The sequence below is a fragment of the Streptopelia decaocto genome (assembly GCF_964273445.1).
Source record: "Streptopelia decaocto genome assembly, chromosome: 14".
Taxonomy (NCBI): Eukaryota; Metazoa; Chordata; class Aves; order Columbiformes; family Columbidae; genus Streptopelia; species Streptopelia decaocto.
In genome coordinates, this window is record NC_138669.1 from 12,966,151 (window position 1) to 12,993,334 (window position 27,184).

A 27,184-nucleotide genomic window follows, 5' to 3' on the forward strand; every position below is an offset into this window, starting at 1 on the left:
TGGAGCATTTCTAGAAAATTGTTGTACGTGTATGTTAATATATGCACAAAGAGATGTTTATATACACTTAACTAGCTTTGCAAATAAGAAAACAAATAAAATAAGGCTAAAGAAAACCCATGAAAAACAACTCCAATCACCATATGATTTTTATTATCCACTGCCAGCAATTACCTGCGTAAGGATGTAGCTCCTTTGGGCCTCTTCCATTTTTATCAAACTAGCATTGATATAGTCATTGTCACCTTGGTTTAGCTTAATTCGACTGTGATCAACTGCAGCATAATTAGAAAACACTGGTTAATGTATATGCAACACAGCACAATCCATGCACAACCTCACCAGATGTTAGGATCAAAAAAGCTGAGTTGTCCTGAGAATGAAAGGAGTTGAACTGCAGAGAGTGCAGACGAGTCTGCTGGTGCTTGTAACTCTGGAAACACAACACAGGTACTACAAGAACAGCACTAGAGCAGGGCAGCCAACACGCTGCACGCTGTTTTCCAAAATACATTGCAAGAATGGAAATATTTGCATCGCAAGTAATCACAACAGGAATTTGCACACCAGATCACACTGACCTATTTGTAAAGTTACCGAGTTACTGCTTTTAAATAAATCTAATTACACAACCACTTATCTTCTGCAGCTTAAATATTCAAACCCAGCTTGTTCAAGATTGCTAAAGGTTTGCCTAAACATATATTGGCCACATGGGACAGAGGCTTCTTGTTCTTCTTACAGACATTTAGCTACTGTTCCCAACCCAACCACACTGTAAGGTACATAAAGAATATCAAAGTTCAAGAATTAGAGCAAATGCAATTTCATCGCTCTTTTGTTAGTCTCAGCTTGCTCCATTCAGGATTAAAAAAAACAAACCACCACCGAAAAACCACAGACAAGAGTTCCCACAACTTGCAAGAAAGCGAAACAGATTGGAAGCAGCGTTATCTAAAGGCACAAGGGAACCATTTGTTACTCACAACCCCAAACATTAGAACTGCTTAGTAGAGCAAACTGTGCCACGTTATTGTTCCTAGTCAACTGCACCAAAGACTGCAGCAACTTTTACACACGAAGTATCCATTTTTCTGATATACAATAATACTCTTTTCTTTGAACTGTGCCTCGGACAGAGGACACATGCTCAGGGATGCACTTCCCACCAGAATCCACCTGAGTATGTAATGATAATCATTTCAGAAACACAGGGCTCACACTAGTATTTCTCTGGCCAATTAGCTGATTAGCTTGGGTTTATTTCCAGCAGTCATGGGTTTTCCGCAAGGCGCTCCCCGTCTCCCAGCAGGGGCAGTATTGACCAGGGGGATGCTCGAGTCAGCACGCTGCACTAGAAAGGATACTTGCGATTTTATTAATGCTACTTCAGCCACCATTCTTCTCTAGCATAAGAAGGTAAAGCAAGCTCCTTTCTTCAGACTTCTGCCGACAAAACCAGAATCTACTGTATGCTGCTCTAGTATGGGTATAAGGGCATCCTGTGATATCTATCTCATAAATAAATATATTAACAAAAAGAATTGTCCTGGATGCATATCTAACAGAAATCTTGTTCTTACAAAGAAGATTTAGCTGTTAGAAGAAGGCATTAGAGGTCAGTGGTCTTTTACAAACAATGGAAAAGAAGGCGTACTTACAGGGGCTGACATCTCTGTACCTATTCCTATTTTTGTTTCTGGGATGTTTGGCCACTTTACATGGAAAATCACTGGCTTCGTGCCTGATGTCCTGAAAGAAACAAAGAGAGAAGTCTTAGATACAAACCCATCTAATATCACCATACCATTAGCTATTTTAAGACAAATACCCATTTGATTTCACATCTTCATGTGTGGGAGAGGTCTGGACAGCAAACACTTTGGGCTTCAACTTAAAAACTGAGTTTAAATTTATAAGAATCCAATACTAACATTATATGTGTGTTAAAGTATTATTAGCTCACAGAACAAAGTAGCAGAACATTTCCCAGACATTGTGCCTTTACAGTCCTGATGGAGCAGGGTCTCTGCCCCAAAGCACTCATACCCATATAAACTGCTTTAAGCGGCTGTTTCCACTATCAGTGAAAATACCGACTGTACTGCTGACTCAGCAGCAAATAGAAAACGTTCATTGTGATACAAAAACCACTTGTTACCCCCCCCTTGGCACCAAACACAGCCATGGAGTGGTGACTCGCCTGAGATCACTTACATCTTTGCTATCAACAAGATGCCACAAAGCTGCGAATGGCGAACGTTATTTGTATCCAATTCACATGCTCAACTAAAACATATATATAATCTCAAGCATATAATTAGGGTTTCTTTCAGGTTTTTTTCAGATGCACATAATAGCTTAGCTACCTGAGAAAATTTCAAAAGTTACAATAAAAAGAATTCTGCTGTCTTTGGACATTGGTCCCATTTTCTAGAAACAACTTCATGTTGTAAATAGATCCTGCATAACTATACAATTCTTAAAAATCACAGTGCTAGGAACTTCAGGGTGAAGCTGTTAGATTTAACTGAAATTAATGAAAACGGAAGGAATGGATTTACTGTAGAACAGATATTTCAATGGCACAATTAAGTTTAAGGAATCCTAAGAGAGACATTGAGCACATCCATGAAAGGAACAAATGAACCTAGCCCAAAGGCCACGAAAAAAATCATCACTAAAAATTAATTATTGAGCTCAATTCATCCCCTTCCATTGGATGAAATTAATTTTGTTAAATATAGTCAACTAAATGAAGCAGAGTTTACTAATCCCTCCAACGCAGGCCAAACCGGAGCGCTTTTCTCTTCCTCTCAGTTTTGCATAAAGAATCATGTACAATGCTGAAGATTTTTTACATGGGCCCTCGACTGCAGCTTATTACTTGTTCATCTTTTACTACCCATTATTCATACATGTATCAATTTACATGGAATGCCACGTGTGAAGGGATGAGTTCTGTTTTACATGTACCTGCTCAAAATTAGTATTCTGAAACGGCTCCTCACTGAACTAAGCCCTGACACCTGCTGCTATCTTTTTATAACCGAACACCCGGCTGCCCGTATTCCTGCTGGTGAAGAATGCAGCCTGGAGAATGTGATCCTGACTGCACAGTCTAATACCTCAAACACGAGGCGGCTAAAGCGGACATTTGCATAAATTTGTCTGACACTAAATTGGTGACTTGGTATTTTCCAGGTGTTTATTTTTCTGTACTGACTGTACAGGCAAAAATGGAACCAGGAAAAACGGTTTTCTATATCTCTAACTGTATTTCCCACAGAGTCTACATATGTTATTTTTTTAAGCGCTAAAAAAAAAGAATAAAAAAGGCAACACAACCACCCCACCACTTGGGATTCGTGCTCAAATCCACGCCTGAAAAGATGGCTCATACTCATCTCAGCAATGTGGGATAAAAGTGGTTTGGGGTTTCAAAAAAAAATCTAAGATCCCTTCCAGGATATGAAGCTGACTTCAGTGGAAATCAGATGGCCTTCAACAGAGAAAATTATCAGAGGGACACGATCTCGTGACGAGTTACGCAAACGGCTGCGTTACAGGCTTCCTTGTGCCTTCCTCAAAACCCCCGGTTATTGGTCACTGCAGGAGTCACGTAAGTCGTGGTGCTCACAGGTGTGAGGGTGGTTTCAGAACACGTCAATAATAGTACTACAGGATCTCTGTGTTGGAGAAAGCAGACTCATGCAAAGCATTATTATGCTATGAGGACATTGAAGCCAGTGATGTCATGCGAACTGAAGCGAGTGGATGGACACAGGGACTGGTAAAGTTACGAAACACCTTCTCGAATCACGCTCGTAGTCACACTGCAAGAGATCCTGTCATATAAAAAGGAAGCGCGACATTTCATTTAAAAGGTCGTGCAATATAAAACTTTAAAGAGGAAGGGCTAGGACTGAAGTCAGTTTTCCACAGTCAAACGCTTCTGGTTTTGAGCATGAGTCATTCCATGTCACTCATCTCCTGGTTTTAAGCCTGGTACCCTGTGCAAATACCCCCAAAAACTTCAGGAGTGGAAAGAGGAAGTCTGCTGAAGCGCTGTGCTTCAAATGGAAAGTTCTTGTCGCTGGTAATCTGCAGTAGTGACTGGAATAAGAGGTTCTTCAGTGCTTTACAGGAGAAGGTTGTCCTCTGTGGCATGACCAGGTTCCACCTGGCCTGACAGCACTACCTTTCCTGCCACAAAGGATGGACACACAACCCAAGGGCAGACGGCTGTGTTGTTCAGACAAAAGGGGTCAGTTAACTTTTCCAAAGTCCCACAGATGTTCATCAGGAAGAGGTGCTCACAGTGGCTCTCAGCCCACAGCCTTCTGGACCCCAATTCTGGACCCTTCCTCCCTTCCCCTGCCAGAACCCCAACAGCAGTGACACACTGCAGCCCATGGTCCTTTCTTCCATTCCTCTCGGCCTTCAAAAAATGACCCTCCGGTCAGTCTCCTAACCCGTAACCACTCTGCAGCCCGAGGTCCGTCAGCTCCCGTTTGCTCAGTGTTTTCTGCAAACACTCCGGCCCGTCCTCGCCGCTGCCACTCTGCACCACGCCGGAGCTGCCGCATGTGAACTCTGAGCACAACAGCACATTGCCCTGCTCTTTCCCCATCTTGTTCAGACACCAACAGGAGATAAAGAAAGAGCAGATATACCCCAAAATCTTCAAGTAAGTATCAGGTAAGATCACACAAAGAGGTGTCCATGACATCCGGCATTCAAGCCCGCTGCAAAGTTCCCTAGATCTGCATGGCAATATTTCCAGAGAGAATCTAGATGTCCAGTCTAAAGACCTCCAGACTCAAGAGAAAGGCTCCTGGGGAACTTGGCAGCAGGTCTCTGATCACAGTGCTACTACACCATGAACTCTGGAGCAGCTCAGACTAAGAGATGATAGATATACTGTCATCTTAACAGTTCTGTTCCTACGGGAAGCGGTGACTGCCAAGATCTTATCATGGGCTACAGAGATGCACAGCAATCTATCTGCTGAGGCAGGCACACTAATGAAAGCAATTCACAACAAGTATATAATGACTTAAAAAGTAATTTTAGCTTAAGAGTTTAAAAAAAGAATGTTTCCTCTTAAGTCTAGCACTGAAAAAAAAAATGATGACACTGCTGTAAAAGGTGGAAGAGTAAAAAAAGAAGTTACAGTAAAGTCAAGTGAAAGCTGCTGTTTTCTGAGGTGTCATTACAGGCTGATTTCAGAATGGAAATACCCCTACGGTTCTATGAGCTGGCAAAGACTGTACGGAGGACCACAAGAAAAACAGGTAGTACTAAGGGATCCATAATAAACAGCTGCTTTACACAAATGGGAAAACGTCTTCAAAATCAGTGTGTAAGAGAGCAAACTGAGTCATTGAGAAGAAGCAAAGTGACTCTTTGCTAAGATTTAAATCTTTAAAATAACACAGATAACTGCTCATTCAACTCACCTTGACAAGCAAGACTGGAGTTCTTATCCTATATTAAGCTTTATATCAGGATGTTTGGACAAGGACAAGAAGTGAGGATGTAACTTGTAGGTAACAAGATCAGATAAATGAAATCACATAACATTAATCAGTTTCACTTTCAAATAAAATATGCTAGTACTGATTTGCTTATTAACGTCCCTCAAAAAAAAGCCAGTGGGCTGGTACGCTGAGCTTCTTCCTGAGGTCAAGCAGCATGAAGGAAAGGGACAGGCTTGTTTAAAGTTCAACAATGCTACGACATGAGTTTAAAAAAGCCCAATCACACACTTGCAACACGGTTTTCCTAGAAAGCCCCTTGCTAATTCAGCACTATGCGGGCAATGTGGAACAGGTTGCGGAGCGCAGCGTAAGCGGCGTTTCTGACACCAGTCTGCTGGTTGCAGGCACGGAAATAACCCCTCGGGAGAATGTAAACTGGGCATGATCATGTTATTAAATCATATCAGCACTTGTGAAAGCATATTAATTTTTTCTGGGCCCACACTTATTGCAGCTAGCAAGTGTTATAGATAGTTTCTCACCATTGACTAGTTTCAACATGCCTAACTGTAGAAATTTAAGAATTATGAAAGTGATTCCTGTAGGACTTTATTGCACCCACTTCATCATGGCAGATAAACACACGCTGAAAACGCCCAATTAAACACCTGCACCTGCATCGTTCTTACAGCCTGGGTACATACTTCCAGAAGGGAGAAAGTCATAGACTTGTGTCATTTCCATTTTATTTTGCCTGTTGTCAAAAGGAAGATATTGCTGTAGATTAAATCATTGCAATTCTGCAGAACTCAGCTGTTCCAATTTTCGTATTGCTTCAATGTCACCATCTGCAATGAGTAAAAACTGACTTCTCCGTTCTGATTGTTTTGAAGGCTGCAGCAGAGCCAGGGCGATCAAAGATTCAACTCTAATATTAGGTTAAAGAATTACATGAGACTTCTCAAATTTCAGTAAGTTCAAAATACAGTTTGTCCTTGAAATTTATGACCCATAACAGCAAAAGTTCAGAGTAGCTGGCAGCAACACTCTGCTTCTGCTGTTTTGTAGCCATGTACTCACTGCCAAAACAGGAAACAACCGAAAGGAGTGTCGGTGTAAGAAAACAACTGAAGTTCCCTTCTTCTTCACGTCCATCTCTGTTTTTCCGCCCAGATATTCCATCTGCTCCAGAAGTGTATCTTAGACATTTTGGGAAGGATAGAGACTTTTGAGAAGATTAAATGGCTTTTTCTTGACAGCTGCTGCGCAAAAGAAAAGCTTTACTATCTGTATCATCAAACAGAGTCAGTGCCAGGAAATAAACCACCATCTCTTTAAAGCGTCAAGAGGTTCTAACTCAGTCACTCTTGTCCTATGAGATCCAGATCTTGATTTGCCCAAACATTCGAGGTCTCCAGAGAGAGAGTTTTGGTTTAACCTTATCTCAGCCTGGTACACTGACAGCCCAGATAGCTCTGCAACTCCAAAGGAAGTCAGCAAATCCAGACCTTCATTTGTTTGCAGTATGGGTTTTGTTTGAGTTTAAAAATGTGTGATTCCTGACCTAACGGGTGTTCCAGGCTCCATAAACTGACAGCTGTGGCTATAAACAGCCCTCCTTTCCTAGTTACCTAATATTTTCATTCTGACACCTCATGCACCACCTAACAGCATCATGGCTTTTACAGAGCTACCGCCACACACACACAAACCCCCAAACCCACCGACGAGGTGAAGCCCACGTGTGCAGGCTTTGCAAGGGAGGGTGCAGAGAGGAGGAAAAGAGGACACAAAAACTGTACGTACTAGAAGGTGAAGGAGGGGTGAGAAAAGCTGCTTCTCATACCTCTTCACAGCAAAACCAGGTCACTGTGCTGCTTCACCAGGATATTTTGCAGAGTTCAGACAAGCTGCAAATCACAAGTTGCAAACTGGAAACAAAAGGACAAGAGATGCCCTTGGGACCGCAGCGGAGAGTTTATAGTCTCTCAAGGGGAGCTCTGACTTCACAAAATAGGAACCATACCATTTTTTATTTATACTCAGAATCCTCTGCTCCCTCTCACAGATTCTACATACGCTGTTAGTAACCTCGGGTAATGTTAAGAAAGCAAGACTGTACTATCACCCCGAATTCCCACATAATCCATTATCACCATTTAATCCTAAAATACATGAGCTCATCCAACTAAAATAATAAATAATAAAATGTAAGAATCTTGCTTTTCAGTGCCCCTTTTTCATCAACAAGGGCAGCTTGAAATGAGCTGAAAGCTAATTGCCCCGGGTGGCACAGTTAATAGCACTATGACAACTGGCATTCAGGTGTGAATTTCCAATTTATTTTTTAAGTTTTATATCTGGCTTATAGAGATGTATTTTCTTCTGTAAAAATCTACAATAAAACTGAGCTTAAAAACTTCCTACTAGCTGTTTAAGAGCAGCCAATTGACGCCGTATCTCTCGGTAGCCAGGATCCTATTTACCAAAAGATAGTAGAAGGCAGTGCCATGTTGACATGGTTTAATCTGTAACAGGTTTATCCAAAAGCTGTGTCAGAAGGATGAAGTTGTGGTGGTTTGTGTGTGTGTAACCCGCATTTGATCAGGCTATGAAAACCCACTTCACCATTAGCAAAATAAAATCTGGATTTTGCTCTGAATTTAACCTGCTAATCCAATGGATGAAAACCCTTAGAGAGCATATGCATATTCTGCACGTGGAGAGGATAAACCTGCTTCTCTGGTTAAGTTTTTAAGATGACTGGGCAACTAGAAGTACCCACAAAACGATCATCAATCCATGATCACTTATTTAGAACAAGGGCTACACTTTTTGGAAGAGCAATAAAAGCTGCTTGAGAGCAGTTACAGGAGAATATTGACAGAAAGGATTTAAGGAGAGTTTCATATGAATCGTGGTAAGTACAGTAATAGGTGTATAAAAACCACCACTAGTTGTGTTAAATCTATTCAATAATAAAGGCGCTCAGTAAATGTTTTGATTCGGTTAAAATTGGAGCAGTCAAGCAATCCTGCCTACCTTAGTATTTTGTCAATGAGCATGAGGTTTTGGTAATCAAGTTGAAGAATATTTCACTCTCCATATAAAGTTTTTGCACTTCAATGCAATAGAGCTCTAATGCGTCCCTGCATTATTAATCTGGGTAGTGTCTTAACAGATGTTCTCTAAAACAAAAATGTGAAGTGATCTATAGCATATTTCAATAATCATAACCCTTTTCATTGTAAAACAACAATTCGCCCTAATTCCTCTAATTTCAGAAAGATTTATATGCTGTTTTACATGCTGCAGAATTAAAACTAAGGAAAAAAAGGGTGAAAATTAATTTTGCATTAAAACCAGAAGCAGCAGACAAAGAGGGGGGAGCTGGAAAAAAAAGGTCTTGTTAATCCCTATACCTTAACAGAATAGAATCGGAGACTGAAGGAATAGGCTTTAGTATTATCCTCTAAGTTTTCCACTCTCTCAGGACCTGCCATCGGGTGGTGGTTCTTTACCTGTCATGACCGACATACGGACAGCCTGTTCTCGGAGCCCTGAAAACAGGTTATCTACCTGGCAGTGGCTCATTTATTTTCAGAAGATGGAGAAAAGGTACTGAAATAAAGGCAGGAAAACACTGAGAACTCTTGTTCTATATAGGCACAAACCAGTTGTAAACTTCATCACCGTTACGGGAATCACCCAGAATACTTGTCACTCAGATTTAAATCTCACCTTTAAAAAACCACAACCTTCAAGAATATGAGAAAAGGCTTTATTATTTTCAGTCATTTCAAGTGATGTCTTTAAAAAAAACCAAAACAAAACCCATGCTTTGTTAATATCAGAAGTTTCACTTTAGGCAGAAATCGATATGCAGAAAGTGAATCAGTCGAGCCCGACTTCCTGTAAATTGATTTCTGTACATTGAAACAAACACATTTAAGCCCTGAAGCAGAAGAATGTTCCTGTAAACGAGCACGGGCACACAGTTCCATTTCCTAACTCGCCATCCTCTCCTTTCACACAGGAGGCGTGTGTGACTTGATCTGCTCAGGTGCGGGGCACCAGAGCCTGTGCTCCGGAACAGACACAAAACCTGGCTCATCATTACACTCATTCCCGTCAGCTGTATGACAACTCGTCTGAAGTTGTCTTTTCCCCACTGCTCTTCCCCACTCTGACAAACTGTCTCATTAATTTGGAACAATAGAACAAAGAGGCACCTGTGGATTTCTGAGTTGTAGGTTGGTTTGTTTGTTGGAGTGGGTTGAGTGTTTTTTAAATCATGTCTTTCCTAATAAAACTACAGTTGCTGACTTCTTGTCATGTTTAAAAATAAACAGATCCTTTAACTGAATTACTGCTCAGAAGGTAAACTTGGCCTGGCATCTGGAAGACAACAATGAAGCATTTTGGATCCAGCTGACATCCTGCAACCAGACCCACCTCCATCACTACCACCCTGAGCGCCCTCAGCAGGCAACGCATTCAAGCTCTTATCAGTTAAAAGCTGAACGGTTCTTCACTGATTCTTTTTCCTTATCTCCCATTTTTGACCTCGTGAGCATGCTGCCCACCAATAAGAATGTACCTTTTCAGAATATCTGGCGTTTTTATTAGTACTGTTAACAAGGAATTGGAGATGGCACTAAGGTACTAGGTATTGTACCAACATACGTAACATAGGACAACATAATCTCCTGCCTAAAGAGAGACTCCAGGCGGTTGTTTAGTATGGGATCTGCTGTTGCTGTTTGGGAAGATCATGAACATGCCCATCAAGTGAACTGTGACACAACTACAGTGACCAAAGGACCCAGAGCATCCAACCACACAACAACTTTGGTGGTCATGATGAATAATATCCCACTTCCCAAGTCTGAAAGCAAGCAGCCCTGCACATTTGGGGAGCTGAAGTTTGAGTCTTTCTACCGAGCCTCAATGAAGACTTTTAAAGAGAGACTTCATTTTAGGTTAAAACATACACTTCACATTTACTGAACTACAAACGAAACTCGTCTGTGGTATTTGTGTCCTTTCACCTTTTCCTGGAAAGTATGTTGACTAAAAGCCAAACAAACAGCACAGCACTTCAGCTGCTTAATAGACAAACATCACAGTCATTTTGCTCAGGACAAATACTTCAAAGAAACAAAATACGATTACAAAGGTTCTTCTGGTTTTTACTTTTTTTTAAAGAAATACCAACATTTGTGCACTTGTCTGTCAGCGGTTTAAACATACATTAAACACACATTCTTAAAGTCTCCTAGTGGAAAAGAGAAGAAATACAGAACTTCTATTTTTCAGAGAGTTTGATTTGACACCCACACATTACACAGCAGAACAAATCCCTGAAAGGGCCCCGATTCCCCGAACAAGAATTGAAGTGCTCCAGGATCATTCTCATATTCACTTTTCAAGCTCCACAAATTCAACTTGACTTGGCACCTTACAGCACCTCCTAGAACCCACAGTTCATGCAATGAGTAGTAGAGAAAGCAGGAGAATTTGTACGCTCTGAGATTTATCACCAATTCATTTTTGTTGTGCTGTTAACATATCATTAGAATTTGCATGCAAAGGGAAAAAAATAGGCTGTATGTAAGAATACGCACGCACATAGTCCTTTCAAGTTCATTAGAGACTCCAAGTTACGAAAATATCCTTCTAGGTCTTATGAAGGAAAATACCATCCATGTTTTCACATCACTGCCTTGTCCTTTGGATGCTCTAGTGTCAGGTTTGTTGTTGTTGTTGCTGGCATTAAATTCCAAAATAAATATTTATATCAGCTTGGACTGCTGAACATTGAATGGTTTCAGTGAGAAAGAGACAGGCCTTTATGCTGGACTAGTAATTTTGATTTACCCTCTCTTCCCAATAGCCAATTGTGTCCCCCAAAAACGCAAATGCACCGGTTACTGAAGTCACCCATTGAAGATGGCCAGGAGACACCTCTTGGCTGCTATTATGCATGCTACTTGTGTTCTCCAAGCGGATTAGATTTCGTCCTCAATGCTTGAACACATTAGGTTTCTAACTTAAGAGTCAATGTTTCTCACTTCCATTTTAGGAATCCAACCACTTCGCTGTCGGGCTCTTGGGCTGACAGCTGTGTTGGAACAACTATAGATTTCTCCTTTCAGAAGGGAGACTCTTTCTCCAAGCAATTTTGGTAGGCTCTTGTAGGAATGCTTTTGTCTTCCCTGCTCCCCAGAGGCAAGGGAAGAAAGTTTTACATTATCTTCCCTACCCCATCATTAGCACTATAGAATAAAGAACTGTCACTGGAAGCGGACACCATTCAGCCACGGGAGCCAAGCCTGGAAATCACACGTTTCCTTCACAAATCTTTCTAAATACAAAAGCACTTCTGGATGAACCGTCAATAGCCTGTTTGCCACCATGACATAAAACCAGAAACGAGAGGATTATTACTTAGGAATAAGAACTTCTGGAGTTTGCCTAGTTCTTATTTTCTTGATTTGAGTTGGTCTGAAAGTCTCTCACCATCATGAAAACCAGAAGTGAAAATAGGATTTTGTGAAAACGGGATTAATTTGCAAGCGTCATCTTCTACACTCAACACTGACTGCAAGTAAATTCAGGTCTTTACTGTAATTTAGAGGACAGAGTAAGCAAGCTATTGGTGTTAACAGAAGCAAAGAGGAATTCAAGTAGTTTTACTAAGCCTTAATTCTTATCTCAAGTTAAACTAGTTATATATGCCTTTAGAAAGTACAGCCAGTTAAAGTAGTTTTAGACACCAGCTCGCCATATGTTATGTTAAAATTAGACTGACTCTTTTTTTTAAAAGCAACAAATTTCTGCATGAGGTATGTCTGTTCAGTACACACGGATTTTGAGGAAAGCTCTTGCTTATCCAGTAATAGTTGCCAAAGCCACCAAGTACAGCTTACCAGGAAAAATAAACCAGTTCAGAACGTAATTTTGAAGTTAATCTTGACAATATCGTGTATAACTGTAAGCACTTTACACAAAGTAAGCTCCACCAGCACTGCTTTCGAAATTTTTATTAGTGCAGTTATTTCATAGTCTGCAGAAGTGCAGTTAACTGCAATCATTTTTAGGTTTCAGGATAGAATTTATAGTAATTTTTATAGGATCTGTACAGTATCTCAAGGAGCAACAGAAAAGCATCTAGAATGCAAACAACAACATGCAAGAAATTATTGTATAAGGGAGAAAGGCAACTTTCTTGGAGGGCAAGAAAAGCGGGAATATGTATGCCAGACCCATTATATGTAAACGATTTCCAGAAAACAACAACTAATTCATTCCAGGGCTCATGCCTCTGCCTCTGAGGAAGCTTCAGTTTGAATTCATACAAGTCATGGACATGATTTTAGTGTTAACACAGCCCACATGCCACCTGAAGTGTTCCGTTGTGTCTGTATATCCACATTGTTTGTTCAATTTAAAAAGTAATGGACAGGTTGCACTAAAAATGTTTATTTTACCTAGATATTCAGCATGATAAACACACATTAATGTATTTTTTTTAAATTAACAACATGGGTACCATTGACAACTAGAGACATTATAAGCTGCCTAAAAATAGTAAGTTGAATTCCTAGCTTAGTCAGCTTGGCAGAAACAGCTGTGTTCACTGTAACCTCTAATTAGTTTGCATATTATAAGAGTTCCAAAGGTTATTTCCCTCTCAGAAACCTACTAAATTAGCCTTCACAGCACAATACTGTCACCATATCAAATGCAACAGCAGCAGATTATTCAGACTTTAGAGACTTATCACTATTTTTTCTATAATGTTTCTTTGAATTTACATGGCAGAAGTAGTGGCAAGCCAACGTTGAGCATGCTTGGATAAGAATTAACAGAATCACAGAATCCCAGCATGTCAGGGGTTGAAGGGCCCTGGAAAGCTCATCCAGTGCAATCCCCCCATGGAGCAGGAACACCCAGATGAGGTTACACAGGAAGGTGTCCAGGCGGGTTGGAATGTCTGCACAGAAGGAGACTCCACAACCCCCCTGGGCAGCCTGGGCCAGGCTCTGACACCCTCACCGGGAAGAAGCTTCTTCTCAAATTTAAGTGGAACCTCCTGTGTTCCAGTTTGCACCCATTGCCCTTTGTCCTGTCATTGGCTGTCACCGAGAAGAGCCTGGCTCCATCCTCCTGACACTCCCCCTTTCCATATTGATCCCCATGCATGAGTCCCCCCTCAGTCTCCTCTTGTCCAGCTCCAGAGCCCCAGCTCCCTCAGCCTTTCCTCCCACGGGAGATGCTCCACTCCCTTCAGCATCTTGGTGGCTGCGCTGGACTCTCTCCAGCAGTTCCCTGTCCTGCTGGAACTGAGGGGCCACAACTGGACACAATATTCCAGGTGTGGTCTCCCCAGGGCAGAGCAGAGGGGCAGGAGAACCTCTCTGACCTACTGACCACCCCCTTCTAATCCACCCCAGGATTTTAAAATTAAAACATAGGTGGCTCTATACCAGATGCACCACATGTCTGCAGCCTCCGCAGGAACAGGTGTACCAGTGATGAAGAATGAAGGATGAGGAGGAACAGGCATTATCACAGTGCATTTAAAATTGGCATTCACAAATTAAGTCACATTTAAGCCATCACATTTTCGGTTTATAGATATTACACCAGGTTTTGTATTAGTATTTTTATAAATAAGAAAGGTAAGAGAATAGTTTCTTGAATTCTATTGCTATTGGCCACAGCATATTTTTAAATCTACTTGTTCTAGATACAATTATGAAAAACTACTGTAACATAAAAATCTCAGACCGTGCCGTATTATTTTTGTATTTACAATAGCACGGGGCAGGCAACAGCCATATTTTCAACTTTTTATTAATTCCATCAAAATTCTCCAAGCTCTGAGCTTACACGTGGAGGCAGAACTAAAACACCCAGGGAAGGAAGCAGCAGGGACTGTTAAATAGGGAGTTGTGAACTCTGCATTACCTATTAAAAAAACATTTCTACATCTTATTTAGTGGTAAACTTCATTTCCTTGACGATGTTTGTACCATACGCTGCTTTACTGGCTTGCTTAAGACGCAGTTTTAAAGTTTAAAGTGTGAGTGGGAATTACTAGATGTATGTATCGATAAACCCTGTTCATTCCAAATGACGAATCATACGTTACAACAGGTACCAGCCCCATAATATAAGTGGGTTTCCCTCCTGCGTTCTGTTTCTTCCCTACAAATTATGGTATAATACAAAATCCCAGCAAGATCTAATCTATGGCATAAGAATGTTGGCCATCAATAAGAACACAGGCAATGGAACTGAAGATTCATTCTCCCAAAACATACTTATGACACCATTACCAAAACCTTTTTACCATTTCTAACATAATGAGATTCAAGTTTACAGAGAATGTACAATTAACAGGATTGCACAAACCACGTTCATGCCTCTGCCTGCAGAGGAAGGCCAAACATGAGCTCTGCTCCCACAACAGAAGCAGCAAATAGTCACATTTTCAGCGGTTACGTTTTCCAGCATATTACCCAAATCTGTATTTAGGAACTTTAAGTAGCTGTAACTGTTTAACTACTATTCCCAGAAGAAAAGTTACAAGTATCCTTTCTTAACCTAATTTCAGGAAAGACTTTTGCACTGAGATTTGAAGAAACACACCGGATTGCAAATTTGCATGAACAGTTTGTTTCAGCCGGGATCTGTTGAACATGGTATAATCACAGATGCCCACTTTGCCGTACTTATAATATTCAAATTTGGAAAGGAAAATTTTCGCGATGGTGAAAAGCACACTGAATTCATGGAATGGTGCAACCTACAGGTTGCCAAGTTACTGCAATGCACACAAAAACCTGCTAGGCACAAACAGTACTGCTGAAAACAGATGTTAGATAAAGCAGAATTAGGATACTCCTGTTTTCTCACGACTGTCTAATACGTGTCTAGGAAACCAATCTAAGCTACGCTAGTTTAATACTAAAGCTTGGAGCTTTCTAAAGCCGAGGTGATCAGTTCACGATCTATGGACCCAACACAGTTTTGTGGATAAGTCAAATGCGGGTGCCACTTCCCCTGTCCCCAAACACAAACCCACACATCTGTTCACCTGCCAGGCGCTCAACAGCCCACGTCACAAAAGCACAGGCGTGTTGGTTGATGAAATGAGGGGACAGAACAGCCTGTGCGGGCTCCACGTGGCTCCGGGACAGCGGGGTTGCGCACCCCTGCGCCACGCCAAGGTTTAACACAAGTTGCACTTACAGCTGAATGTTTACGCAACTACTTCCACAGTAGTAAACTGTTCTAAGAAAAAAAAATACAAAGAGAAAAATCGATACTTTTTTGGAAAGAGAAACTTAACCCTTAAATGCTGACAGCAGAGATTTAACATTTACTGAACTGACATTTCAGAGAAGTTAAGCTACTTAGATTTCAGGTAGGTTTCTAAGTGCTTTGCTTTACTAGCTGCCCTTCACACACAAATAATAATGCATATTAAGTCTCTAGTCACAGTGGATTTTGATACTGCATTTTACTCATCATAAGCATAATTTCTAGTGTGTATAAGCCTTCTCACACAGGAAAGGTAAATAAGAGTATGTCTTCACAAAAGACAACGTGTAAGAAAATCTACCTATGGCCAACAAGCTCGAGAACTTCCTGTGGAAAGGATACAACCCCTCCCTTAACCCCAAACCAGCCAGACCTTAAATGCTAAAATGTATTCTATATTTTGTTATTTCTCCAAGCTGCAAAGCAATAATTTATGACACTGACAGAACCAATCTGTGCTACCAGAGACTGTATTAACTGTCACTGCAGTGAGGGAGAGCTTTCAGCCCCGCTCCACAGGTCATCTCCCCATCTAAAAGCGAATGAGGGTTTAAAAAACAACCGTCAGTGTTAAAGCAGCACATCACGTAACCACGACGAGCTTCCTCAGACATCCCAACGCAGGACAGATTAGCACTCTGGATTCCAGTGCATGAAAAAGCCTGCAAAACTCAACAAGCTAGGCCTTCAAAGGACCATGTAATCCCTCCTGTGCTAATGAAACAGATTTGTGAGTGAAAGTAAGTTTGCCTGGATCAGATGAGATAAACAGTTTTGCCACTTCACGCATCTACTAATACTGCTAGTTTAAAATAGTTCATTCTGAGAACACCCATTGATTTAGCAAAGCCACGCGACTGTCATAACACGTCCCTCTCTAGCGACAGCATCCCCTCGGAACGGCACGACGGGGTCCTGCGGCCCCGGCCCGGCGCTGGAGCCAACCCCGCGCTCCCTGCAAGGCTCCTGCTCACCGTGCTCCCCTTGCTGCCAGCCACACTCAGTTATCGGTCTCGACTAACCATCCTTTACCATTTGGTGGATACCTCAAACTCTCATTTGCAGTCTTAGCACATGTCTGGAACACTTATGGAAAAAAAACCACAAACAAGTATAAAACGCAGTACCTTCCAAATGCCTTTAAAACGCCCTTCACCCCATCACATCCCTTTTGTTCCCCTACCCCCAAAAGACTGTTACATCGAAGGCTTCTGAGCACTGACCCCTAACTAAAGGTTTTTTACTATTAGAATCACACAAAAGTACCTCCTCTTAAACAGTGCTGAGGGCAAAGCATTTTTACTAGAAGATTAGAAGATTTTCTCTGAGCATTCCAAGGTAGAATTTTGTGTGTAGAGAAATAGTTTTACATGGAGAACGCATTATTAGCAAAGACTGTAGTACAAGAAAACCCTAAAGATGTAGACATAATTACATGAAAACAATAAATGTTTGAGTGCTTGCTTCTAACTACGTAGTAATATTAACTTACTTAGCTACTCCTAAAAAAGATAATAAGCACATAACAGTTTTACTGCCCCAAATCCCCACTTTATGTGGGAGCCAACTTAGCAGACACAAATAAGGAATTTCCTGCTGTCCTACAGTCACAGCAAAGTAACCTGTAGATTGGACTGTATAAAGCTATCAAGTAAAGCCCAGCATAATGGACTCGGCTCCTAACAGAAGCTCTGTATAACTTTACATAAGCTATAAACAAGAAATCGATGACAAATAAGGCATTAGTCAGTAGTTTCCACAAGGTCTTTCTGCTCTGCCTGCTTCTTAACAAGCTTTAAAAAGACTTGTAAGATTAGACCTCTCCACTAATGCTCTCATGTCGGCTAATAAATCCAGTAATTTAGCAGCTGTAAAGATTTTACATATTTTCAACCTCCTGTTCCAGTCTTTCACCTCGGCTGAAAACAAAACGAGCCTGATGGACACGGAACAAACAAGCTGCAGAACCTGGGGGCAGCCCCCAAATGGCTCTGTTCTGAGCTGTGTGCACACAGCCAAGCGCACTGCGCTGTGTGACCGCTGGCTGCTCAGAACCCCCCGGCCCCAGCCCCTGCCCAGCACCCACCAGGGCCAGTCCCCACACACTCCTCCACAGCCCAGCTGCCCGGCATCAGGGTGCTCATTGCACAAGAACTGAAAGCAATCGCTATCTAAAGGGAAACCAGTCATGAGCTGTCTATGTAATAGTGCTCACACACAAATCAAACCACCAATGTCCCCCCACTCCATATTGCATTTTTCAGCACACTACCAATTCAACCACAGCTAAGGTTGTAAGGTGCAAGGATAAAGAAGATGAGTTTGTTGGTTCCCAACATGTGTTGTCCTTCACTTTTTTACTACCATGGTTTTGAAACAGTACAAGGGCAGAACTGCTCTGGTCATGAGACTCTTGAGGCTGATTCTGAGAAGTTATCAATATTGGGAATGAAAACACTGTACAAGTTGAAGCAAGATTCTTGTTCATGTCGCCCTACAGACACCACTGGGCACTGCGCAGTTCTAGGTAGCAACTGTGATTTCATGTGAAAATTCTCTGTTGTCAGAAGTTTGAGACACAAGTGACAATGTTGCTTTCTAACTTAATTAAACTGTAAAGGGAATAAACAAGAACATTTTTGAAAGCTGGGTAACTGTCCACACCCCCTTCCTTTGCTGGTTAAAACACTCCCCATTTTTCTTCGATTTCTCAAAATATTCAGAAAATTTCTGAAATCTGTATATGTGTATGCTACGTAGTATCTTTCTGGTTCTTGCTCCAATGACGCATCCTTGCCTTCTTTCCAAAAGAAGTTCCTCTTACCAAAAGCTCTTGCACGTGTCAGAGTTCTGTTTTTCCAGTAGCCTCATCTTTAGTCATTTATCCCTGTGCAATGCAGAGCAAGGATGTGCAGCTCTGCACAAGGATGGCACAGGTTCAGTCCCACTTCGAGCCGCTGCAATGACTGTACAGAAGATAGTGGGAAAAACGGGCCTTACACAGTATAATGGCATCGAGATCTTCTGAACCAGTATGGGTTATTTTTCCCGTCAGAAAAAGGAAGTACACTCTTCCTTAGTCGAAGATGCATTTTTAAAATAGATTTCACATTTTACTTCCTGTGATCACATTAAAAGGTCACACTGTTTATGCTATTGTAACCTGTTACTGTGGGATTAGAAATGATATAAACAAGCAATTCTCCTTCAAATGTGCACAAGGGAAGAAGGTTATGGGAACATTCCTCTTTATGTGTAGAACGCTTGTTCTTGTTCCAAATAAATATAAAGAATCGGAGAAACAGAGTGTCTTTTGTAGAACGCCTCACAGCATCAAGTACTCGATGAATCAAGCACTTCACAGAGTAGCGTAAAATTCTGTGAACTTGAGATACAAGAAAAAGCACCTGAAAGATCACAAACAGAACAGCTACTTTATGTTCAAAATAGTACTATTTACTAGTATTTTTGACAAGCAATTATTTTAGTCAAAAAAATATAGTGAGCTTTCTTCCCATAGGGGCCAGTTTCTCCCTGCTTGCAGTGAGATCTGCACAGCTCTACGCTCAGACCGGCAGTTTGTCTGTAACTGCATATACTGGCAGAATGCAAAACCTGCTTTGTAGTTGCTTTATTTCCTATCTCTACTTACATAGAAGAAACTTAAAACAGTTTTTAAGTACAGGAAAAAGACCACACCACACGATTCAAATCTGATTTACCAATCTCTTAACAGCTGCTGAGACAAGTCAATCTCATCATTGATGTCTTAACCCCCAGTGCTCAAGGTGACTTTTTACCCCTTGAACCACGTGTTCCCAAAGCATCCGCAACAACCAAGAGCTGAGACATATGGAGTTGAAAAACATATAAAGACTCTAGCTGCAACAGTTAAAACCACAGAGCTCTCAAGTAAGCTGCCTGTATTTATGTTGCTTCCATAAGTAGTGGCCCCTCACCAGCTCATAACTCCATGACCAATAAAACTTATGGAAATAATACGTTTATCAGTCCCTATTCTAGGATAAAGTATTGTGCAAGGTGAAAGCATATGGAAATAGAATCTACAGACTTAGAAATAAGAAAAAATAAAGAAAATTAAAAACCTTTCCAAAAGTCTCCTATGATGCTCATTTTCCTTCCCAACAAGGACACCACATTTTTCACTGCTGCCCTAGGAACCTTTTTTCTCAAATGCAGAAAGCACAAACACAATTCGAAAGTAGAGCAGCTATCACTATTAGCAGAATCACATGCATTTCCAAGAACCACTTTTATCACTTTTTCTTAGCATAATATGATAGGGAAGCTGTTGAACCTTAGCTGTGTTTTGCGTGGGTGAGAGAAAAAGCACATCTAAATTCACAGGGTTTGGTAGAAAATGAATTGGCGTTTGTACTCCATGATCTACAAAGTGAGCACACAAAGGCATTCTGATGCTGTATCAAGTGCCTCTCCCAGCCAAACCAGCAAGGGCATGTCTACTGGCACCAGAAAGATCAACAGAAACATGTTTCTTGTGCAAATCAACATGAAACGAGTTGACCAATGACTAAAGAAAAAAATAAATAATCTCAATGGTAAGTGCTGTAAACATCAAAGCTTACGGATCGGATCAAGTTTACATTATTAATTCTGAATACTGCACAAAATCTGTTTCTACATTTTCATAAAGTTGGTTGTTTTAGGAATAAATGCACACATTGTTGGCTAGGGCTGCTTTCCTCTGCCAGGGATGCTGGACGCACTTTTACAGAGGTGCAGATACAAACATTCTAGTCTGATAGTTCTAGTTCAGTCTAATATTTTTAAAATAACATTTATGTAATTCTGTAAAACGTCTGAACGCTGACAGCACTTCAGATCAGCACTGAGGGTGCCACAAAACCTCAGTCAATCCTCTAATGTTTGTCTTGCCTCTCTGTTTTTACAAACCTTTTTCCAAAGCAGCATTTCAGAAATAAGCAGAATTAAGTAAACTTTAATCTGAAATCCTAGACTTGGGAACATTCTAATTAACCACTTCAGCCAAGGGGCTGGGGTTTGTTTGTTTGTTTTGTTAATCTGTTAGGTTTCTGGCACAATATTCAATTTTCAAGTATTGATGAATTTGCTGGTAATAAGCCTCCTACTCAGCTCCCAGTTTGAGAAGCTTTCACTCCATGCAGAGCAGTTAACCCTTGCGGTGCTGGACAACAGGCCTCTGTTGCAAAAGAGCACAACAAAACTGCAAGGCAGACGATGGTCACAGAAGCAAATCCTCCTGAGATGCTGAGCTGCCCGAAGCATTCCAGGAGCTGAGCTTTTGTCCCGTGGCGCTAACCAAATCTGCAAGTGCTTTTTAAAAGAACTTAAACACATAAACCCCAAACCCTGCTAGAAAACTACTTAATATATTACCAGTAACAGAATACTGATACTGTAGATGTTTTTTGTTTCTTCCCTTCTGTGCTACAAAAGGCAGAAAAGTAATTTTGTGGTTTAAAAAAACCAACCAAGCTCTCTAACACTGTGTTGAATATAAATCTCATTTTGCAAATGGTGAGACTAGAGAAAAACTAGTTCATTTGATGATGAGAAAAATTCAGTGGCATATCTGGTGACTGAAACAACCCACCCGATTCTCACATTCACTGAGTACAAGCAACAGCATGACTTCAAGCTTTTACCCCTTTTGACAGATTTTTTTTCCTCCTCCATTTTCTTTTAATTAAAAGACTTATAATATGAATCATACAGGAATTCTGAATTTCAAGGAACCAGTTAGTATCCTTAGATATTTAATGAGATTAAATTCACAGTTCAAATAGATTATTATGTCATGCTAGTGACACTAATCTAAAACCTGAGGATTCGCACATTTACAAGAAACGAGCAGCGATATTTCAGTGTAAAGCAAGTCTCAGCTAAAGAGAACCCTTGGAGAAAGTCCATTTGCAAAGCAAGTATTACAAGAAAAGATTTCATTTTAGTGTTCAGTTAACTATAGGATGAACTAATTCAAACCTACTCAGAATATTTATAAAGTTATTTTAGTTTCAAAAATACTTGGTCTACCACTACCACACTTTACTTACAAGGGCTATTTCTATTTGAATTTAACATCATTTGGCACGTGGCCAACACTGCATTCTCCTTAACTGTCATTTTCCTTCTATATATACATACCCTTAGAGCAAAGAAAGAGGAGCAAGTAACATGTGAAAGAACACAGTAAAACCATCCAAACCTCCTGCAGGTGCTCAGAAGCAGGTGTAGCACTGTCTGCACACTGTATCATTTCATTTAGCAAATGGTATCCCCATAACAATAAGCCGCCACATGTTCCATTTTTCAATGCTCTGCTTACAGCAATGCTATCACAGGATATTTGGATTCAAGTACTTAAACTCTGAAAAACAAGCAAAACTAAGTGGCTCAGTAGCTCCATATAACAGGACTTGCGCTATCTCAAATTCACCATCAGTAGACACAATTGGTCTTGATATGAAAAACTTAGCATAACCAACCAATGCAGGAGGGCAGCCCGAAACATCCTCAATGACACAAACCACAGCACTGTCACTTGCCATTGAGAGTAAACTCAGGTTTTCAGAGAGGATATTGACTTTGCAAGCCACAGAGACTTCGCTACTTCATCATCATTTGCCCGTCCTTCTACAAAAGGCACTTGTATCAAGATTCAGTGGCTGTAGAGCACTGGAAAACATGGACTATCTTTAGCTGTATTGAAGGAATAAACAAAAGAGACTCCCTGAAACCATCATTCTAAACTAGCTTTCCATAACCAGAGCCAATTAAGCTAAGCCTCGAATGAATCAACATAGCATGAATTAAGAAGTGGCAAGGCATGCATGCAGAGACCTGCACTTTCAAGTAGCAAGAACTGGCAGAATAAAGCACAAAGATGCATTTATAATAAGTCATGCTCATGCCACAATTTATCTGCTGCAAAGAAGTTTAAAGTTTTTTAGCACCAGAGCAAAAGAGTGACCCAAATCTTACAGAGTGCAGCAGCACAAAGTCTGAACCCCCACTGCAGTTTATAAACCAAAAACACTAGCAGAATTTCCTGTTCATTTACTTTAAATACACAACACAACCACACTATTATACATCTACAGGGTCAACCATTTCACAGTTTACTCTCCACATTAAAATCTATCTACATATTCTACAAATATTTGTCCAGAGACAGTGAATACATAAAAATCTTCCCATGGCTTTCCTCTCTTGACAGAGATCCAAAATATCCATGACAGTTTTATATCTTCCTCCCGTAATCTGAGTAAAGCTTATTAACTTCCATAATTTCTAGGATTTTAATTTAGTTTAGAGAAGTCTGGGGAAAAAAGTAACATTCACATTAATATTAGCTTAAAATACCCTCAAAAATTAATAAAGAAACTGAGAACAGTTATATGTCTCTCGCAAGCCTCAAACCAAACTGTATCTGCACTTCAGCTTTCCAGAGCACACACAGCAGTATAGTTAGTTCTGGTTTCAGTATACTCGCAAACATATTTGAAAGTCTAGACTGTACCCAGTTCTTTTTACTTTATATTCTACTGACTATAAGCATTAGAAAAGAGTGCACATTTTAGTTTAATTTTGCTACCTTCACATGGCAAACTGTATGAGCTGTCCCAGAGATGTTTCTGTAAAACCAGGAGTCAGCTCTGCCTCCAGCCACACCGTATGGGATCTCCCGCTGAATGGTACTTCAGTAAATAATTAAGAGGTGTCTTTACTGTTACTGATAAGCACATCAAAGTCAGTATCATTAGCCAACATACTAACGTCAACACTATCTAGTTTATATAAACACTAGAAGCAACTCTACCTGTACTTGAGGGTTGTGTTTTCAAGATACTATCTATCACCACGTCTAAGAAGCTAGAAACTAAGATACCTCCTAAAATTCCCAAAGACTTCTGCATATAAAATTACTATGAAAACCGGATATTGCACTCACGGCGAGCAAATGAAAATCCAATGTTCCTTTGATATTCTGGACAAATACCTCTTTTTCTCTCCTGCTCTAACAGCAAGCCTAAAGAGTGCTTTTCTTAGCTTTGGGCTATTGCTTTTTTGTTGTGACATCTCCAGAGTGAATGCTTTTCATTCCTATTGATGCTTCCAATGATATTTATGCAGGGTGCGTATCATTCACTTACCCTTAAGCATTTGTTTTCTGTTGCATACCTTTACCACAGTAACACATTGCAAAGCTCATATTTAATCTGCTGTCCATTTTCCTTTAACTTACGGTTTTCTGGAGGAGGACTTTAATTTGAATTACCTTATGCCTACATCAGGTCTCATTTTACTAGGCATCTTCTAAGTATGTTTCTCTACAATAAAACCAATGGCCAGAACCGGACCAGTCCTTTTTATCTGTTGGGTCTCTGAAAAAATTTTGTGGGATCTCATAGTTCATGTAGCAAGGAAATCTAGACAAAATTAAGGGACAGTATTGGACCTTAGAAACCAAACAAACCCAAGGAAACAAAACCAACAAAACATGGACAACTTCATCAGCGTTCACCCTGTTTTGACCAGCTGCAGCAGAGACCAGTTATGCTAAGCATGCAGCGCCCAAGACACGATTGTCACAGAATCACCTACACAATGTCTTCATTTTGAAATGTTTTTGTCTCCATTGTGCAATTATTTATGCTTAAAAGAAGTAATTATTTTTTTTTCTTTGACAACTGTACTATTATCATAGCTGAACATAGCTTCCCCTTGTCCAAAAAAAAAGAAGCCTGGACAATTTTAAACTTTCGAAGTCACGTGGATCCCAGACAAGTCTCCCTGTAGTATTCATAATTCCTCCCCTAGATACCTTGCGGTTGTATATCTCTAGATAATAGATTTAGCCAAGAAACAAGAGGAAGCGACTGTCAATAAATTGCATTATGCTTCACTCGGAATACGGGTGAACATTTCTGGAGTTTAGCCGCTACATTCTTGACACCAGATACTGGAAGCCTGTGGTACAACTAACTTGGGAGAAAACTTTTCAGCACCAATAACATACATTATTCTACTTACTCCATTCTTCAGTCAAAAAATGGTATTTGTAGGAAAACTGCATTGTTAATGTCACAGCCCAGACATCAAAAGCACAGATTATAGTGAAGCACATTGTTCTTCCAGATGTACATGATCTGCCAAGATGTCATTTTCAACAGCTGATATTTAAAAGCAGGATGCAGTTGAGTTACATGACATAGATGCACATAGTTACTAATCAATCTTAAGAAAAAAAAACAAATAAAAAAGACAGAACAAGCAAAACCCCACCTCTTGTGCTTGTCAATAGTTGGATACAAGTCAAAGAATCACTTTAGTCTCTTTTTTGTTTTTTAGGTTGAATTTTAGTCCTCAATGAAACCTCGTGCTGTGCCATAGTCTGAGCAGGCTACTGAGTTACATCATTCAAAGAAAGCAGGACAAAAATATCACTGAATGCTGATCCCACATTAAAAATACGCCACGGTCCCTCATTCTCCTTACACATTTCATTTATGCAATTAAATAGTATCCGTGGAAATACAGCACCTCCATTACAGAGCCACGTTACTCACAATCATTTTGTGAGCACTAAGCCTGCAACAAACAAATCGTCAAGAACAGCTTAGCGAAAACATAACGTCATATATGCACATGACTTTCAACTGATACAGTTAGCAAGCACTGAAACTCTGCGGGAAATTAAGTACTCTAACAAAAACCTGACCTTCGGAAAAGCATGCTCAAAATTGCATGCTTGTTCTCTATGTGCCAAAAAAATGGAGCTGCTCATCCTGCAAGCTACTACTTTTAAAACTTGCCTGTTGTGATTCTGAAACTGGAGTTCATTTATTTCACTGTTATAAAACTCAACTCCTTCTTTTAAAAGTCTATTGCCAGAGAAATCCATACTGAAAGGGAAGCAAAGCTCAACTTGTGTTGCAAATAGAAACTTAAAACTCATTAGTATATGCGATATACCAGCTTAAACAGCAACGCTGCCTGATCTGACTGAACGCATCCACCCAACCATTTGCGTACTTCATCTTCTCTTACATTTCATTTTGGATAAACGCACAAAGAATGTTTTAAGGAGAAAAGCCCTAATTCCTTTTGCTTGTACATGTGAAGCTGGATCCAGTCAGCAAATATTCTTATGAGCGTTCTCGTTTGCCACACAGGTTTTCTAAAATGTCACCAAAATAGCATCTAAATGCACTAAACTAAATAATAAAAAACAGCACCAGATAACCACACAAGTATTACTAACAAGCCTTTTTCAGGCTCTGTTCTATTGTTAAAGTGACTGAAAGGCTACATGCATGCAAAGCTGCCCATCTTTTTCTGCTAAAAAACCCCCACAAATACGATAGTTAGATCTACCCCCTCAAGGTTAGGAAGGGGGCAGTTTTAAATGGTTACTAGGAATCTACCTCCGTGCTCAGCTCCAGGGAGCCCGGAGCGAGCAGCGGAGCGCGGTGGGGGCTCTGGCGGAGGCAGCTCCTGCCGGGCCCGCTCGGCGGGGGTGCAGCCCCGCTCCCGCCCGCAGCCCCGGCTGCAGCCCCGCTCCCGCCCGCATCCCGGGCTGCAGCCCCGCTCCCGCCCGCAGCCCCGGCTGCAGCCCCGCTCCCGCCCGCATCCCCGGGCTGCAGCCCCGCTCCCGCCCGCAGCCCCGCTCCCACCCGCATCCCGGGCTGCAGCCCCGCTCCCGCCCGCAGCCCCGCTCCCGCCCGCACGCCCGGCTGCAGCCCCGCTCCCGCCCGCATCCCGGGTGCAGCCCCGCTCCCGCCCGCATCCCGGGCTGCAGCCCCGCTCCCGCCCGCACGCCCGGGTGCAGCCGGCCGCCCCCGCCGCGGAGCGGTGTCCCCGGGGCGCCGCCCGCCCACGCCAGGCGGTGAGAGGGGCTCTGCTCCGGGGGAACAGCAGCGCGGGGCCCCCTCTGCCCCCAGCGCCGGGCACAGCGGGAGGGAAGGGAGAAGGGGGAAGGGAGAGCGGGGAGGCGGCGGGCGGCGCTGGGCCGTCGGCAGCCGGGGCACAGACACGCCGCAGGGTGGGGAGGGCAGAGCCGGGCGGCGGCTGAGAGAGGCTGAGGGGAAGCGCGCTACCCCCGAGCGCCGGGCACAGCCGTCTGCCCCTCACCTGGTAGATGGCGGCCCAGCTGGCGGCCTGGTCGAGCCGCTGGAACTCCTTCTCGATCTCCATGGTGGGGACGCCGCGCCAGGCCTGGCCCCCCAGCGCCGCTGCCGCTCCCGCCCGCCGCTCCGGCAGCTCCGGCTCCAGCTGCTCCCGAGGCCGCGGCCGCCCGCTCTGCATGTCACCCCTCCCTTCTCCCCGCCGGAACTACGCAG

General features: G+C 41.8%; 1 protein-coding gene across 2 annotated transcripts in view; it reads right to left on the minus strand.

Moving 5' to 3' along the window:
* Window positions 1–27,184, minus strand: part of PTPN1 (protein tyrosine phosphatase non-receptor type 1) — a 38,394-nt gene extending 11,210 nt beyond the window's left edge. Inside the window, exons 1-3 of one of the 2 annotated variants that reach the window (XM_082065246.1) lie at window positions 26,976–27,184; window positions 1,662–1,752; window positions 175–275 (exon numbers count right to left, since the gene is read on the minus strand). In XM_082065246.1, the coding sequence (XP_081921372.1) occupies window positions 175–275; window positions 1,662–1,752; window positions 26,976–27,149 (366 nt within the window). In that variant the 5' untranslated portion in view covers window positions 27,150–27,184. The remainder of the gene's footprint in view (window positions 1–174; window positions 276–1,661; window positions 1,753–26,975) is intronic. The other variant, XM_082065245.1, reaches the window with a different exon arrangement.